The 17,608-nt window shown below is 47.8% G+C and overlaps 1 protein-coding gene across 1 annotated transcript; it reads left to right on the forward strand.

Moving 5' to 3' along the window:
• Positions 1-8,324: 8,324 nt before the first annotated feature.
• Positions 8,325-17,284, forward strand: CD74 (CD74 molecule). Its single transcript, XM_046000537.1, has 9 exons — positions 8,325-8,621; positions 12,806-12,978; positions 13,187-13,266; positions 13,742-13,804; positions 14,466-14,561; positions 14,886-14,970; positions 15,777-15,968; positions 16,410-16,472; positions 16,713-17,284. Exons 1-9 carry the CDS (start codon positions 8,545-8,547, stop codon positions 16,721-16,723), a joined length of 840 nt encoding a protein of 279 aa, XP_045856493.1. The 5' UTR covers positions 8,325-8,544; the 3' UTR covers positions 16,724-17,284.
• Positions 17,285-17,608: the final 324 nt, after the last annotated feature.

The following is a 17,608-nucleotide window of genomic DNA, read 5'->3' on the forward strand; positions in this document are numbered from 1 at the left end:
CTGCTCAGCGGAGAGCCTGCTTCCCTTCCTCTCTCTCTGCCTGCCTCTCTTGTGATTTCTCTCTGTCAAATAAATAAATAAAATCTTAAAAAAACAAAGATTTTATATAATCTCTACACCCAACATGGGGCTTAAACTCACAACTCTGAGATCAAGAGTCCTATGCTCCATTGACTGAACCAGCCAGGCTCCCCTACATTTCTTTCTTTCTTTTTTAAAGATTACTTATTTACTTCTTTGAGAGAGAACAGAGCGAGCAAGAACATGAGCAGGGTGAGGGAGGGAGAGGGAGTTACAGGCTCCCTACTGAGCAGGAAGCCTGATGCAGGGCACAGTTCCAGGGCCCTGGGATCATGACCTGAGTGAAGGCAGACACTTAGCTGACTGAGTCACCTAGGTGCTCCACCCCTACATTTCTTTAATCTTTTAAAATATAAAACCCTGTCTACACACGTATCTTTTTCATGGCATTGACCATTTGATGGTAACAGTCACTGACTTGCAGACTGTTCCTGGATTTGTTTATTTCCCCACGGTGTCATTTAACTTGTTCTTCTACCCCTTTAATTACTGTAAACTATAGCTTAGTTTTAAAGGTAGATTCAGGTTAATGAATTTTAGAAAAGATATTTCCCGGCTAACGCTGAGTTTTATATAACCATTTGGAAACATAACGTCAGGTTGCGCCACTGTTGGCAATACTAAGTTTGATCACTTTGGTAGTGACAGCAATAAAGTGCCTTTCCCTCTCTGTGACCAGCAGGGACCTTTGGGATGATACTGCAGTGTGTGGATATCCTGTCGCCCTCCACTCTTTCATCTCATGGTTTTGGCATCCATTGGTGGCCCTTGCCTGAACCAGCTATTACACTGGGCTTATAAAAAGGTGATTTTCTAATTCTATCTTTTCTGTTGGTTTTCTTAACGTTCTTCTGTAAAGAAGAATTTTTCTTTATCGATTAGGATTGAACAACAGTTTCTTCCAAAGAGGCAAAGTAAATTATTTTAATTGGTTCTGGAATTGTTCCATATTTGGGTAGCAGGTGCCCATTCAAGTTGGATCCTGGATCCTTCTTTTTCCTCTTTTTTAAAGGAGTTCCATTTAAAAATTTTTTTATTTGGACGGAGAGCATGAGCATCAGGAAAGGGCAGTGGGGATGGAGAGAGAGAATCTCAAGCAGATTCTGCGCTGTGTGTGGAGCCTGACTCGGCTCAATCTTATGACCCTGAGATCATGATCTGAGCTGAAATCAAGAGTTGGACTCTCAACAGAGCCATACAGTTGCCCCATCCCCTGGATCCTTCTGACAAATCCCAGTAGTCTGAGCATTTCTTTGCTTTCTGGAAAAAAAGATATCTCCAACACACCTACCTGTATTTTCTTTTCCTCTGCCCTGTGATCCAGCTATGGGAACTTGGATGTGAATGCAGGAAGTCTGCCCCAGAGCTCTTTTGTTTAACTGCAGGGGCCAGTCTCACACACCTTGCTGTGTGACCTTGGGCCAGTTCCTTTCCCCTTTCTGAGCCAGACTTTCTCCATATGAAAAATGGGGGAGCCAAATCCTACCCTAACCCTGTATCTCCCTAAGGATGTGTTAGATACCAAGCCTTTCTACTTTCTATTACTTTGTCTCCTTCCCCATGCAAGGAGAGAGGGGTGGCACAGAACTGTACTGGGCAGTGGGGCCCAAGTGACATTTGGGACCTCTTCCCTTCTTAGAGAAGATGCAGGGAGCCCTCTCCCATCCATCCTGGGGAAACTCGGTCTTGGGGTCCACCCTCCTGGCTGGAATTAGTCTACAGCCTCTTCTGGGCAAGGCTAGGTTGATCTTTGGGGTCATCCTCAGCTTGACCTAAGGTGGTTTCGCAAGGGCAAGTTTGGGCTGCCATTTTGTTGTCACAATCAGCTTAGAATCAATTGACTTTGATGCATTTTTTTTCTTGATTTTTAAATTTAGTTTTACTTTGTATCCAAGCTACAAATTTATGTATTTAAAGAATCAAATACTTCTATAAGGCTTGCTGTGAAAAATAACATTTCCTCACCTTCCTCTTTATACTACTTCAAATTTTTTAGCCAGTTCCTTTGGTATTTATCTCTGTATCTCTGAATAACTTCTGGTATTACTTCCTGATATTTCAATTTTAAACGATATCTGGTTGGTTTTTCACAGTGGAAGAGGAAGATTTAGCCCTCCATGTCACTCTTTCTGTCCTCTCATCCTCCCTTATGTCTCTATGGTATGTATGGTTATGTATGATCAACTTTCAGTGTTCACCATATTATGACAGTGTGTATACCATTCAATTTGAACCACACAGTGGATGAGGATTACTATACATTTCCTATATAACTTTTGTTTTCCCAAGACTTAATAGTTGTCTTGATTTTTCACTTATTTTTCTTTTTTTAAAATTAGTGTTTTTATTTTAATTCCAGTATAATTAACAAGCAGTGTTATAGTAGTTCCAGTGGTACAATATAGTGATTCAATAATTCTGTACATTACTCAGGGCTCATCATGATAGGGGTACTCTTTAATCCCCATAGCCTCTTTCACCCATCCCCCACCCACCTCCCCTCTGGTAACCGTCAGTTTGTTCTCTAGAGTTAGGAGTCTGTTTCTTGGTTTGTCTCTCTCTCTCTCTTTTTCCTTTGCCTTTGCTTATTTTCATAGATTTCTTAAATTTTACCAAGAGTGAAATCATATATTTGCTTTTCTCTGATTGACTTATTTGCTTAGTATTAGATACTCTCTAGCTCCATTCATGTGGTTGCAAATGGCAAGACTTGGGGGTATAGCTCTGTGGTAGAGCATTTGACTGCAAATGGCAAGACTTCAGTGTTTTTTATGGCTGAACAATATTCCATTGTGTTCCATTCCATCTTCTTATCCATCATCTTTTGATGGATACATGGGCCCCTTCCATAGTTTGGCTATTGTAAATAATGGTGCAATAAACAACGATGCTTGTATCCCTTTGAATTAGTGTTTTTGCATATTTTGAGTAAATACCTAGTAGTGCAACTGCTGAATTGTAGGTTAGTTCTATCTTTAACTTTTTGAGGAAACTCCATGCAGTTTTCCAGAGTGGCTGTGCCAGTTCACGTTCCCATGAATGAATGGTACATGAGTGTTTGTTCCTTCATTTACTTAATTTTCTATGAAATTATCATAATTTAATCTTATACTCTCCAAAAATGATCTAAATTGCCTCTCAGTACATCCAGGCACATCAGATATCTATCAAGTTTGTCTTGTTGAGTAGATGTCTTTCAGAACTTTTGGGCCTGATCCAATGTGAATGTTCTGTTTCACTCCCAGAGTTCCTGTGTGCTACCCTCCTGGCAATCCCCGTTCCCTCTCACAAACTGAATTTCAGTTTCCCCTGTCCCAGGTCTTCTCTTATTTTTAGTGAACTTCAGTTTGGTAGAACATAACTTCCTGAAGCTTTCTGAGAAAGGTCTGAGAATATCTTAACCACACCCTCCCATATTTGATAATTTGGTTTAGTAAAGATTCTAGGGTGGAAATCATTTTCCCATAGACTTTTGAGGGCATTGTTCCATTATCTTCTGTTTTCCAGGGTTGCTGCTAAGAAGTCCAAAGTCACTGTGATTCCTGGGTTTTTGTATTTTTTTTTTCCTTTTTGGAAATTTGGAATTTGTGGAACCCTTGTCTTTATTTTTCTGAAAGCTCTACATGATATCTCTTGGTTTGAAACTATTTTATACCTTTTCCTTGGTGCTCACTGGGTCCTTTCAGTTTGGAAATGTATGTCCTTGAGTTCTGGAAATGGTACTGAGTTATTTCACTGATGATTTCTTCCCCCTGATTTTCTCTGTTCTCTGTTTCTTAAACTCTGATATTTGGCTGTTGGGCTTCCCAGATTGGTTTTAATTCTCTTTTCTTTTCTTTTTGATTTTTCTTTTTATCCTTGTGGGAAATTTATCTTTCTGAGACATTAAAAAAACTTTATCTTCCGTCTACTGATTTTAGTGTCTTCCCTTGTACTTTTAATCTTCAATAGCTGTGTTTCTCTTCTAACAGCACCTATATCTTTATAGCATCCTATTCTTGTTTCCTGGGTACAGGAGCATCTTTTATGTCCCTAAGGCTATTCATGCCCATTTGCTTTCCTCCATGGTGCTTTTTTGAGGTCTGGTTATTTGTTTAGTTCATTCTCTTTTATGCTGGAAGCTTTCTTCAGATGTTCCATGATCTTTGATTGTCTGAAAAACCAAATGGAAGCTTTGATCCATGAGTGGGGCTTATCGAGGGCTTCCCTGTAGCATTATCTGTCCAGTGGGGAACCCCCAATGTTAGTATATTTAGATCATTCCTCCTGGTGTGGTCATGTTCCCCAACAAAGGATCTTTCCATGTATTATCTGAGGGAAAGACCCTACCTTCTAGCATTCTGGGAACTGGGAAGGAGAGAAGGTTGGGACTCTCAGCTTTAGTACCAGCCCATGCCCTTTGCTCTGCCTGGGGATAAACTTCCAGTCTTCTCTCAGAGAGGGAGGTATACTTGGGGAGGGAGAGGAAGTGGGAATATCCAACTCTTTCATAAACAGACCTGCAACCAATCCTCTCCTTTTTAGCCCCACCTTTACTCCCTCCCAGTTGCCTAATAACCCAGTTCCTGAGCCTGTTCTGCCACATAAATAGGCAACTTCTTGGCTTTTCTAGCTGTGGCCTTAGGATTTAGCTTTCTGGGGTCTGCAGTGGGATCTACCGCTAGTCTATATGCTCTACAGCTTCCAAAATTCTGCTGCTGTTTTCTCTTCTGTCCTCTTTGTCCTTATAGTTTACATAAAAAAAAGTCATTTGAGAGAGGAAGCAAAGCTATATGTGTGTTCTAGCCATCCTTACCAAGAAATCTTTTTTTAAATTGAGCTATAATTCACACACCACAATATTCAAGCTTTAAAATTGTACAACTCAGTGGTTTTCCATATATTCACAAAGTTGTGTAACCATCAACACTATCTAATTCCAGAATATTTCATCACCCCAAAAGGAAACCCTGTACCCGTTAACAAGCATTCTCTATACCCCTTCCCCTGCCCCCTCCCCACCCCCAGCCCCTGGCAGCTACTAATCTCCTTTCTGTCTCTATGGATTTGCCTATTCTAGACATTTCACAGAAATAGAATCATACGATATGTAGCCTTTTACGTCTGGCTTATTTCATTTAGCATAATGTTTTCCAAATTCAAACATTTTGTGGCATGAATCAGTACTTCATTGTTTTTTAAAAACAACAGTTCTGTTGAGATTTTAACTCCTCTTTATGGCTAAGTAATATTCTATTTTGTGGACCTGCCACATTTTATTCACTCAGTCATCAGCTGATGGCTATTGGGCTGTTTTCACTTTGGGGCTGCCAGGAATAGTGGTGCTATGAACATTTGTATACAAGTTTTTGTGTGGGGGTGTATCTTTTCATTTCTCTTGTGTAGATATCTAGGAGCAGAATTACTGGATCACATGGTAACTCTGTGTTTACCATTTTGAGGAATTATCGAATTGTTTTTCAAAGTTGCTGAACCATATTATTTTTTTAAAGTGAACTCTGTCCCCAGCATGGTGCTCGAACTCATGCCCCTGAGATCAAGAGTCACATGCTCTATGGACTGAGCCAGCCAGGCGCTCCAGCTGCACCATTTTACATTCCTACCAGCAATAATGACAGTTCCACTCCACATCTTGACAACATGTGTTATTGTCTTTTTGATGATAGCCATCATAGTGGGTATGAAGTGGCCCCTCACTGAAGCTTTGATTTGCTTTTCCCTGGTGACTAGAGATGGGGAGCATCTTTCCACGCGCTTATTGACCATTTGCACATCTTTGGAGAAAAATCTACTGAAATCCTTCGCCCGTTTGGAATCAGGTTTTCTTGTGACTCTTGAGTTCTAACCTTTCTTTCTATATTCTGGACATTAGATCCTTATCAGATATATAACTTGTAAGTATTTTCTCCTATTTTATGGGCTGACTTTCCACTTTCTTAATAGTGACTTTTAAAGCACACACACTATTTTTCCTTGTCACTTATCTTTTAAGAAACGTCTTTCAAGGGGCACCTGGGTGGCTCAGTTGGTTAAGTGGCTGCCTTCAGCTCAGGTCATGATCTCAGGGTCCTGGGTTGGAGCCCTGGATCGGGCTCTCTGCTCAGTGGGAAGCCTGCTTCTCCCTCTCCCTCTGCCTGCTGCTCTGCCTACTTGTGCTCTCTCTCCATTTCTCTAATAAATAAATAAAATCTTAAAAAAAAAAAGGAAATGTCTTTCAAAAGTCTTACTTTAAAAATAGCTTTATTGAGTTATAATTGACACATACTAAATTTTACATATTGAAGTGCACAATCTGGCAAGCTTTGACATATGCATACATCATGAAAATAGCTCTACGATCAAGATAATGCCCCACAGTTTCTTTCTGCCCCTTAGTCAGCCTTCCTTTTAGTCCCTTCCTGCGCTGTCCGACCTCCGTCCTCATCTCTTTTCTATTACTGTAAATTAGTTTGCATTTCCTAGAATTTTATCTAAACGGAATCACACAGTATATACTCTTCTGTTCTGGCTTCTTTTGTATAGCATAATTATTTTGAGATTCATCCGGGTAGTATGAGTATCAATAGTTCATTCCTTTTTATTGCTGAGTGGTATTCCATTGTATGGATAAACCACAGTTTATCTAGTCACCTGTGGGTGGACATTTGGGTTGTTTCCAGTTTGGGGCTGTTAATGAACATTTGTGTTGAAGTTTGTATGGATACATGATTTCACTGGTCTTGGTTATCTAGAAAATACCTGGTAAATATTTGAGTAACAGTTTGATTTCATGAGCATCTCTGGTAGTACCAGGCTCTGGGCTAAATGCTTATTTAATCTTACTTCTCTGCAAGGTTAATGTTAATAGTCCTTCCTTTCCAAAGACTAAAACCAGTTCAGAGAGGTCAAGGGGCTGGCTCAGGTCATGGGTCTAGGGTCTTTCTTTTTTTTTTTCTTTTAAAGATTTTATTTATTTACTTGACAGAGAGAGATCACAAGTAGACAGAGAGGCAGGCAGAGAGAGAGAGAGGGAAGCAGGCTCCCCGCTGAGCGGAGAGCCCGATGCGGGACTCGATCCCAGGACCCTGAGATCATGACCTGAGCCGAAGGCAGCGGCTTAACCCACTGAGCCACCCAGGCACCCTCTAGGGTCTTTCTGACTTGGGATTTGAACCCAGGTCTGGTGCATTGAAGGTCATGTCTGCTTTTCCCCCCTCCCCTCAAAATATGTACACTATCTCCCTTGATTCTTGAAATCTAAGACTCATTGAATCTTCAAACCACAAAGTTTTTATTTTTTAATTTTTTTAAAAAGACTTAATTTACTCATTCACGAGAGACAGAAAGAGAGAGGCAGAGGCAGAGAGAGAAGCAGACTCCTCTTGCAGCAGGAGCCTGATGCAGGACTCAATCCCAGGACCCCGGGACCACCACCCAAGCTGAACGCAGATGCCCAACCAACTGAGCCACCCAGGTGCCCAGACCACAACTTTTTAAAATTAAAAACTACTATAAATTACTAAAAAAAAATTAATGTAAATTTTGAAATACACAAAAGACATAAAGATCAATAAAACAAATATGGTAGGTAAGCCGCAAGATAGTAAGAAATGAAACCTTGCCAACACAGTTAAATCTCCCTTGGTACCCTTCCCTGGCCCTCCGCAGAGGCCCCCACTGACCTGAATTTGAATCACATGGTTTGGACTTATGCGTAAGAGTAGAGTAGTTAAAACCAGGGATTCCCCACTTCTTGGCTGCCTGATCCTGAGCAAGCACAGAGCCTCTCAAAGCCACAGTTTCCCTACCTGTATATAAAATACAACAGGCCTCAAAGGGTCGCTGTAGAGATTCAATGAAACAAAGCATGTAAAACAATTAATGCGGTGCCTGGCACAAAGTAAGGTTTAGTAAGTGGCAGCAAATGTCAGTACCAGAACCTTAGAACCGTGGACATGGGTTCATAAAGTCCTCAAGTTAGAAGGGAGCATGGGGAACATGCAGCCCATCACCCCCCCCCAACTTCTGCACCCACTCATCAGTGGGGGAGCAGGCGAGACAAAGGCATTTTCTGTTTCAAAGTGATTTCCTGTCTAGGGAGTGAATGTTTGCCTGTTTCTCGCAATATCCAAAGTGCCTTGTGAATCCACAGGTCTGCCCGGAAACAAGTGATGAGGACCCTGAGCAGCCAATGGAAGTATGCTGGCCTTTCTACCTGTCTGGGGAACCCCCGCCTCCCCATCCTGCCCTGTTTAAGGCAGCTTTGTCCAAGTGGGGGGTATTTCCAGCTTTGTGGTTTTTCACTTCCACTTTTACCAGGTGGGCGGAGTAGCCTCCAGTGGACAAATCAGATTCCTCCTCAGCTCCAGCTTCAAGAGGTAAGTCAGGCGTTCAGGGTCCCAGACACCCAGGCAGCCACCAAGGCAGCAGCAGCAGCCACAGCAGGAGCAACAGGAAGTGCGCAGAAGTCCAGAAGCCAGAACCATGGAAGACCAGCGCGACCTCATCTCCAACCATGAGCAGCTGCCCATGCTGGGCCAGCGCCCCAGTGCCCCAGAGAGGTACGTGTGAGCTGCAGGAGAGAGCACACAAATCCTGGACCACACAGACAGGCCTGGGTGCTGCAGGGGGAGCACTGGACAGGGAGCCATGGGGGGATGGATCCAGGCCCTGACTCTGGGTGGTTTTCAGCAAGTCTCTGGCCTGCTCTGGGCTTCTGTCCTCCCTCCTGTAAAATGGGGGCGCTTCTCCAGGGCAGGGGTTTTAAATTTCTTTGTATGATACACTTCTGTTCTCAAAATCTCAAGACAGCCGCAAATTCTCCCCCTAGATTTTCACACAGTACCAGCGGCTTCACAAACCGCCTGAAGGTGGACTGCGAATCCTGGGTTAGAAACCTTGGGCTAGATTTGGAAAATGTTATGGATCCAGAGTTTCTCAAAGAGGATGGTAGAAGCTGCTCATCACAGCGGAGTTTCTCCCTAATCACCATGGATAGGGTGTATAGGTTTGTTTCAGGGAAGTGTAGTTGCCGGTGTTTGTAGAGTAGACAGACATGTCTGCCATTACTGGGAGGAGGCAGGAAAAGGCAAGGGTCGGGGAGGGCTTCTGGCTAAATTTTTAGAAGGGACTGAAGGTTGACATGGGTCATGCCCTGCCTGTGTCCCTCTCCCTTGTAGCAAGGGGCCAGCGCAACCATCCAGAGGACCCCAGGACCCCTTTCCCAGCCCTAGCATTGTTTCATCCAGGTGTTTCCCTGAAAAAGAAAGCAATGAAGAAAGAAAGAAAGAAAGAGGATTAGAATGCAGCTACCCCATAGCCCTACTCTCCCCAGTCTTCAAAAAGTAATTTGCAAATTGGGGCGATTGGCTGTCTCAGTCTGTACAGCATGTGACTCTTAATCTCAGGGTTGTGAGTTTGAGCCCCATGTTGGACGTAGAGATGACTTAAACATCTTAAAAAAAAAAAAAAAAAGTAGTTTGCAAATTATAGGGACTCAGAGCTGTGATGTCAGCTGTTACCAGGCAGAAAGGGCTTTGGGAGAGACACTCAGAGATGTCATGAGGAACTGCATTCTAGGGGACAGGGGTAACAGATATAGACCATAGAGTATGCCTGTGAAAATCCCTAAGAATCCCAGGGCTAGGAGGGCTGACTCTCCTGTGAGGGCTAGATTCTGGTCCAAGTTCTGCTGTCATCATATGTGACTTAGACAAATTGCTACTTCTCTTTGGGTCTCAGCAATAATAAAAGCAATGATGATACTAGACATGATAATAGTTCCGTTTCACTGACTACCTGTCACCAGTCCTCAGCCAGCATTAGTAATTTCTATGATGAGTTATGTGCTACATCCAACCCTAACTCTTATAAGGCCGGTACTTTTATTAGCCCCTTTTTACATAAGAGAAAATTGAGACTTTGTTAGGCTTTGTTAGTTAGCAGCTTACCGAGTTATGACAGCTAGTGAGTATTGGAGTCAGAATTTGAATCTAGGACTAGCCTGATTTCAAAGTGTGAGCTCGCTCTGCCATCTGGCCTCCTTGTAGAGGCGGGATTTTCATGAGGGCCACCCCATAAGTCACAGACCTAGTGTGAGCTCAGTGTACAGAGAGGGTGCCCCCTCCTCAAATCCTTGCCTGGTTTTCCCTTTACTTCAGAGACTGCTTCTAAAACTGGCCCTGGTCCTGTGTGCTCAGTCCACTCCAGCTTGAGCCTGTTCCTCAGGCCCCTTTGTGAACTCTTCTGCCTCGCAACATTCGTATCATGGTTCCTGCTAGTTCTGGTTGGCTCCTGACTTCAGCCAATTATTATTATTACTTTTCATTCAAGAAGGAGGCAATGGAAAGGAGGAAATGAAGAGAGTGGTGGCAAGAGTTGGCAGTCAGCCAGAACCAGGGTATCTGCATTCAAGAGGCGAAAAGAGGAAGAAAACCAGATGCTAAAGTTAACCATTAACTCCTCTGAGAATAGTACTCAGTGCTAACTGTCCCTAGGTATGGAGCCAAGAGCTTTACTCTCATTATATATATATTTAATATATAAATAAATATATATAAATATAAAGATATATATATAATATATATAATAAATATATATAAATATATATTTATATATATAATATATATTAAATATAATTATATATTATATATATAATATATATAAATATATATAAATATATAAATATAAATATAAATTTAATAATAAATATATATAAATATATAATATATTTATATATATATAAATATATATATATTTTTTTTTTGTCTTGAGACTTTATTTATTTGAGAGAGAGCACACGCGTGACAGGGAGAAAGGGAGAGCAGGCTCAGGGAACCCTACGACAACATGGGACTCAATCCCACGACCCTGGGATCATGACCTGAGCCAAAGACAGAGCCTTAACCTGCTGAGCCACCCAGGTGCCCCTACTCTCATGATCTTATTTTATGTAACAACTCTTTAAGTAGCTATTCCTACCTCAGGTTCCTCAGAGGGGTTGACTTGCCCCTGCTCCCTGAACTAAGGGGGTGGCAGAGCCAGGATTCTACGCCCCGTCTCATCTCCAGTATGACCCTGTAGATTCTTTGGCCTCCGGAGAAACTAAGGTTCAGAGGAGGTACAGTGGAAGGAAGACCTGGGACTGGATTGCGTGTGGGCTTATGGAAGGAGTGAGCGTGGAGAAGAACTGGAGAGCTTGAACCAGGCAAGACCCAGACTCGGGTGGACTTTCACAGAAGCCAGGCCACCCCTCTTTCTGGAAAAGGCCAAGAAGCAGTACTTGTTTTCCACTCCTGTCTGGTCTCTTCCTTTTCCCCACGCGGGGTTTTTGCTTTCTCCTAACAGAACAACAATCTTTTGGGCTGGACCTTGGCCCAGAACATGCAGAGGACTGGCAAGCAAAGAGCCAATGAAAATGAACTATATATGTGATGTCAAGAGTTACTAGGCAGAAGGGTCTCCTGGAGTTTCCTAAACTGTCCTTGTTGGTTCCCAGAGTAAGCAGGGTACAGTGACAGAATGACAGTTTCTCATGGGGTTCTGGTAGTCCTACCCCAGTGTGGTGGGAGAAAACGGGCCAGGAACTCTCAGGGTCCTGGGGCAGAGTCCTTACATTCCCTAAACTGTGACATGTTCAAGTGCTCCCCAAACCAAGCCCAACAGCTCCAAGGACTATCTGAGGTCTGGCCACCCGCCCTGTGCAGCCAACTCGTTTAAAGAATGTGAGACACAGGGCGCCTGGGTGGCTCAGTGGATTAAGCCGCTGCCTTCGGCTCAGGTCATGATCTCAGGGTCCTGGGATCGAGCCCCGCGTCGGGCTCTCTGCTCCGCAGGGAGCCTGCTTCCTCCTCTCTCTCTGCCTGCCTCTCTGCCTACGTGTGATCTCTCTCTCTGTCAAATAAATAAATAAAATCTTAAAAAAAAAAAAAAAAAGAACGTGAGACACTCTCCCAGTCACACAGGCTCAGGCACGGTACTCCTACTGAAATCCACCCTGGTGGATTAATGCCATCTGAAATACGTAGGTGGTCACAGATCTTACCTCAAAGAAGAAACCACCAAATCCTAGAATTGTGCAGGTGAGAGGCACCCACATGGCAAGCCCAGACAATGGCAGAGACTTGCTCAAAGCCAAGGAGAGTGTGGGGCAGAGGATGTGTCCCCAGAGGGGGTGGTCTGACTCTGCTCTTGTCTGACTTTGTCCACTGGCCCCAGCCTGCTCCTAAAATGTCAAGGCTTCACTTCTCGTTTTCAGGTGGGCCACATGCTCTGCTGTCCAGGGCCAACTTCCTTCCCTTTTCTCTGATTTCACTGTGGGGGTTGGGTAGGTAGGGGGGTGAAAACCCCCTTCCCCTTGAGGGCAGTCCTGATCCTCAGGAGACCCCCTCAGGAAGAACCCAAGGAGACCCTCTCTGGTAAGCCCTTGTTGCACAGGTGGGACCGAGGCCCAGAAAGGACAAGGCACTTGTCCCTGGCTCTTCCCCAGCCATCCTAGGTCCAGGGGCAGTGCTGGGATTTCTGCAGGGCTGTAGGAGCAGCAAAGGTTGGAACTGTGGGGCCAGGGCATGTCTTCAAGCTGGACAAGTGGCCATAGGCACTTGTTGTTTGTGCTTAACGTGTGTTAGGGGTAGCTGAGGGGGTGGCGGAGCTGACGGAAAGAGGGGGCATTCCCCTGCTCTCAGTCAGTCCTTGGGCCAGCCACCTCTGTGGACCCTGCCCTGACCTATCTCCTTCCTCCCAACAGCAAGTGCAGCCGAGGAGCCCTGTACACAGGCTTTTCTGTCCTGGTGGCTTTGCTCCTAGCTGGCCAGGCCACCACCGCCTACTTCCTGTACCAGCAGCAGGGCCGGCTGGACAAGCTGACCGTCACCTCACAGAACCTGCAGCTGGAGAATCTGCGCATGAAGCTTCCCAAACGTGCGTGCTCCACCTCCATCCTGACCTCCCCCACCCACCATCCTTCCCTCGAGACCCCATCCCTGCCCCCAGCTGGGCCTACTCTCTTCTCCCTCGGGGCTAGGATTCCAGCCCCTTCTCACTAGGTTGGAGATCTCGGTCCCCAAGACGAGTACGCTCTTCCCTGGGCACTGGGGCCACACCCATACTGTACCTCCTGTCCCCACAGCTCCCAAGCCTTTGAACAAGATGAGGGTTGCCACCCCCATGCTGATGCAGGCGCTGCCCATGCCAGACCTGCTCCAGGAGGTAAGGACGACCCTAGGGCAGTAGAACAGGGAGATGTCTTCCAGCATGGGGAGGGCAGGTGCTCAGGGACAGGGGACAACGGCTGAGCAGCAAGAGCCCAGTCGAGGGGGAGGAAAGAGCCTCTTCGGGCCATCCCTGGGATGTTTACAAAAGGCTTCTCGTTTCCCAGAGCATCTCACAGCCGCCTCCCTTTTGTCATAAATGGGTGATGTTTCTGTCATGAAACAATCTGCTGCCCACAATGCCCTGGGCAGAAAGGCTTATGCAGATCTGACCACTAAGGGTGTTGATGCAGTAAAGTGATTTTTTTGACCTCTCCTACTTGGGCTCCTACTCCCGAGGTGGCGGAGACAGGCCTGTTCCTGCAGGGCACCTGGAACTCCGGACTCTTACCCGGACTTGGAGCGCTGGCTCTGCTCCAGGGCCCCTCCTCTGTGGGTCAGTACTGGTGACCCCCTTTTCTTTCCTTCCACAGCCCTTGCAGAATGCCACCAAGTATGGCAACATGACACAGGACCATGTGATGCATGTGCTTCTGGTGAGTGGGACCCCACCATGGCCCTGCCTGCCCACCCAGGTTCCCCAACACTGTGCTCCAGGGCCTGCACCATTCCGGACTTACTGGCTTAGCGAAAGAATGCTATTATGGCCCTTCAGCGTCATCTAGCCCTGCCGTCCACTTTTTTGAGTGTTTGAGATGGAGGATCTGAGGCCCAAAGCCCGGAAGTGACTTGCTCAAGATGCCCATTTTTCCTTCCCAAGTTTCTGCTGCATGTCTGCTCTGTACCAGGCACTGTGCAAGGCTCAGGGCTCACACTAGGAAGAAATCAGACTCTGCTTCCAACCCCATGGGAGTCCCAGGCTAACATGGCTAGGTGATAAGGGGCAGGCAGGAGAAAGCAGCAGAGGACCCAAATGAGTGGGGGGAGTGGAGGGGGTGTTGAGGAAGGGAGACCTGGAGGATGGGTAGGAGTCTGCAAGGAGTAGAAGACTGGGGGTTATGGGTAGGATTTGGCCTGGAACCTGGGTCTCTGAACTCCCGGCCCTGGGATCGTACAGCCGTGCAGCTGGAAGGCCCTTGCTGCCTCCCCTGTCCTTGACTCCATTATGGCAGAGGTCCAAGGGAAGGTGGGTGGCACATTTCACCTTGCCTGCCAGAGAGCTTTTTAGACCTTCCTTCCTGTCTTGCTACCCCACAGGAGGCCGACCCCCTGAAGGTGTACCCGAAGCTGAAGGGGAGCTTCCCAGAGAACCTGAAACACCTTAAGAGCACCATGGGGCCCCTGGACTGGAAGGTCAGCAGCCCCCCCTGCTCTGGCTCCCTCTCATCCCTGACATCTAGGACAGGGCTGGGAGAGGCTCCACGAGGGCTGGGCCCGGGAGGCCACCTCAGGAAGCTAGAGGCGGGGCACCAGCACCAACAAAGCCACAGCCATGAAGAGGGCTCGGAGCTGAGGAACCACCTCGACCAAACCCCATGGGTCTCTAAGCGGGAACCCAGCTACAGCTGGACTCGGGTGTTGGGTCCCTCTCGGACCCTCCACGTCTGTCCCCAGGGGCAAAGTCGGGCAGGGTTGGAGGGGGCTGTGGAGCCTGACCCCTTGCCTCGATCCCGTCAGGTCTTCGAGAGCTGGATGTATCAGTGGCTCCTGTTCGAAATGAGCAAGAACTCCCTGGAGAATAAGCCTGAGGTTCCACTAAAAGGTATGAGGAGCGGAAGCCTTGGGATGCCAGGGCTTCTGGAAGCTCCCTTGGGGCTCTCTGGGAGCTGCAGAGGTCAGGACCTAGAGCACTCCCAGATCCAAGCCCTGGCACTCCTCCAGTCTCTAACTCTCCCTCCTGTCTCTCCTGCCTGTTCCTTCTGGACTTGGCTGCTCCTCGGCACTCCCCTTATAGGATGACCTCCGTCGTGGGGGATGGGACTGTACACGTGGGCCTGGAGCAAAATGACCCGACACATCCCATCACCCATCATCACAGTGACCTTCTCCACTTGACCCTGCACAGGCTCTCGTGAGGGGGCTGGGGCAGGGCTCATGAGCTCACACAGCCAGTACGGGCCAGACGATTTTCTAAACCTAGATTCATAGAAGGCACCTTTGATGCCATTGTGACCAACTCCCAGCTGATGTCTGAAGCCCTCTACAACATGCTCAAAGAAAGCCCCATTTGCACTCAGATAACTCAGTAACAGAGGCTCAGACTTCCTGAGATGCCCATTGCTTTTCTCAGAAATAAGAATCACAGGAGCAATTCCAAACTTTAATAGGCATTGAGTATCCAAAGTCATCAAGTTCAGGGATAAGTGCGCCACGTGGCCATTCACGTTCTCTTCGATCTCACACCTTGTTGGTCCAGGCCTCAGTGTCCCCCATCGGTGCCAGGGGTAGAGTGAGCACAGCTACCTGGGCAGAAGGCATTAGGCCCACAGCAGCGGTATGCGGATTCTGCTGAGACCCTGGCCCAGGGTCTGCTCACTCACTGTGTCTTCACCATGCCTGTCGCTTCAGCACTGACCCAGTGCCAGGAGGAGGTCAGCCGCGTCCCTGCCGTCCACCCTGGCACATTCAGGCCCCAGTGCGACAAGAACGGCAACTATAAGCCGCTCCAGTGCTATGGAAGCACCGGCTACTGCTGGTGCGTCTTCCCCAACGGCACCGAGGTCCCCCACACCAGGAGCCGTGGGCACCATAACTGCAGGGGTAAGCAGTGCCCACCCAGCCAGGGAGCACCCAAGAAGCAGAAGGGCCGAGAAGGCTGAGCGTGAGAAGGGCCTCCTGGCACACCTGGGACAGCCCCCCAGCTGCCCCTTTATGCACCTACCCATGCACTCCTCGTCTGTTTGTCCGTCGGTCCTTCCTTTCCTTACATCCACTCATCTACTCACTCACCTGTCCTTTCGTCCTTCTGTGAACGTCATGCAGCCAGGCACCGCCCATGGTGCACCCAGGGGTCCTACAGGCCTGCCCATCTCATGTCATCAACTCCCTCCCTGGGCCTGCCCTGAGCACACCCAGCAACAGTCCTGCCTCCACCAGGCACCAGGCCGGTGGCCAGGCTGGGAAGGAGGACCCCAGCCCCTCGCCAATGGGTGTGGGAGGCTGGACTGTCAAGTGACACATGGCCTTGCGGCTCCCTTGCAGAGCCACTGGACATGGAAGACCTGTCATCCGGGCTGGGTATGACCAAGCAGGACCTGGGCCAAGGTAAGGGCCCCTGCAGGGGTCACCCAGGCTCCAGCAGCTTATCCCCCGAGAGGCCGAATCCCTCAGGGACGGAGGGCTGGCACAGCACGACCGTGGGCCGTCCTCCAACGTCCCTGGGACATCCATTTCACACCTGAGGACCACCGTTAGGGGCTGTGGGGGTGGAGACCCCAGGATGCTGGGAAGGGGCAGGGACGACAGGGGACCCCAAACCTAACCTGCTGCTTCTCTTCTCTGTAGTGGCCGTGTGAGAAGAGCAGACGCTGACGCCAGCACACAGCCCGCCCGGCGTGGCCACTGCCTCCTTGCTCCCCTCCGCCCCCCGACCCTAGCCCCACTTCTTCTCTCACACACTGCTCCCCCACTCACTGTCTCCCACTCTGCACCGCCTTCCGGGACACCCTGGTTCCTGGCTCTCCATCATCCTTAGACACCAGTCACGTCAGGGAACACAGATTTAACGATGCAGGAGGGCCCTGTGGCCCGACCCCTCATCGATCAGCAGGAACGTGGGGCCCGAAGCGGTAGACTAGGAGCTACATGCTGTGGGAGCTTCCGCCTCCAACATGGAGCCCCAAGATCCAGGACCACGGATGGCATGGAAGGTACACGGAGAGGAGACAGTGCTCCCCCACACCCAACATGTCTGCCCTTTTGACCTTGCCTTTCTAGCCTGTTTAGCTGGGGAAAGAGCCACCCTTCTCCTCTCCAGAAGCACACCCAGAAGAACCAGCCTCTTTACAACGCTTCCACCCTGCCCACCCCTTCCCTCTGTGCAGCCAAGCTGAGAATAAAAGGTAGTAAGTAGGACACTTCTGGCTCCTGATTGTTGTTGGGATCTGGCTCATGGACCCCAAGGAGGTAACCGAGACCTTGAATCCAGTGGTCTGGATGGGAGGGCACAGCCCAGGGAGCCCAACCCCAGATGCCCGTGGGGCCTGGCCAGGCTGTGGGCATGCACTTTGGACACAGACGCTCTTGGTTTCCATGGTAACACACAGGCACACTCTACTTCCAAAAAAAAAATAGGCTCTTGCCCAGAGTTGTTTAAGTTCAAGTTCCTCTTGGTCCAGCTTCCATTTTTCCCCAGCTCCCTGTTTTCACTTCCCTACTAAGGACCGCATGAGTGAGGATGG

This window comes from Meles meles, chromosome 3 (genome assembly GCF_922984935.1).
Source record: "Meles meles chromosome 3, mMelMel3.1 paternal haplotype, whole genome shotgun sequence".
Taxonomy (NCBI): Eukaryota; Metazoa; Chordata; class Mammalia; order Carnivora; family Mustelidae; genus Meles; species Meles meles.

Coding starts and splice junctions, on each gene's coding strand:
- CD74 (XM_046000537.1), top strand. CDS start 8,545: ATGGAAGACCAGCGCGACCTCATCTCCAACCATGAGCAGCTGCCCATG. Junction 14,562..14,885: donor TGGGGCCCCTGGACTGGAAG/GTCAGCAGCCCC, acceptor CGATCCCGTCAG/GTCTTCGAGAGCTGGATGTA. Junction 15,969..16,409: donor TGGGCACCATAACTGCAGGG/GTAAGCAGTGCC, acceptor GCTCCCTTGCAG/AGCCACTGGACATGGAAGAC.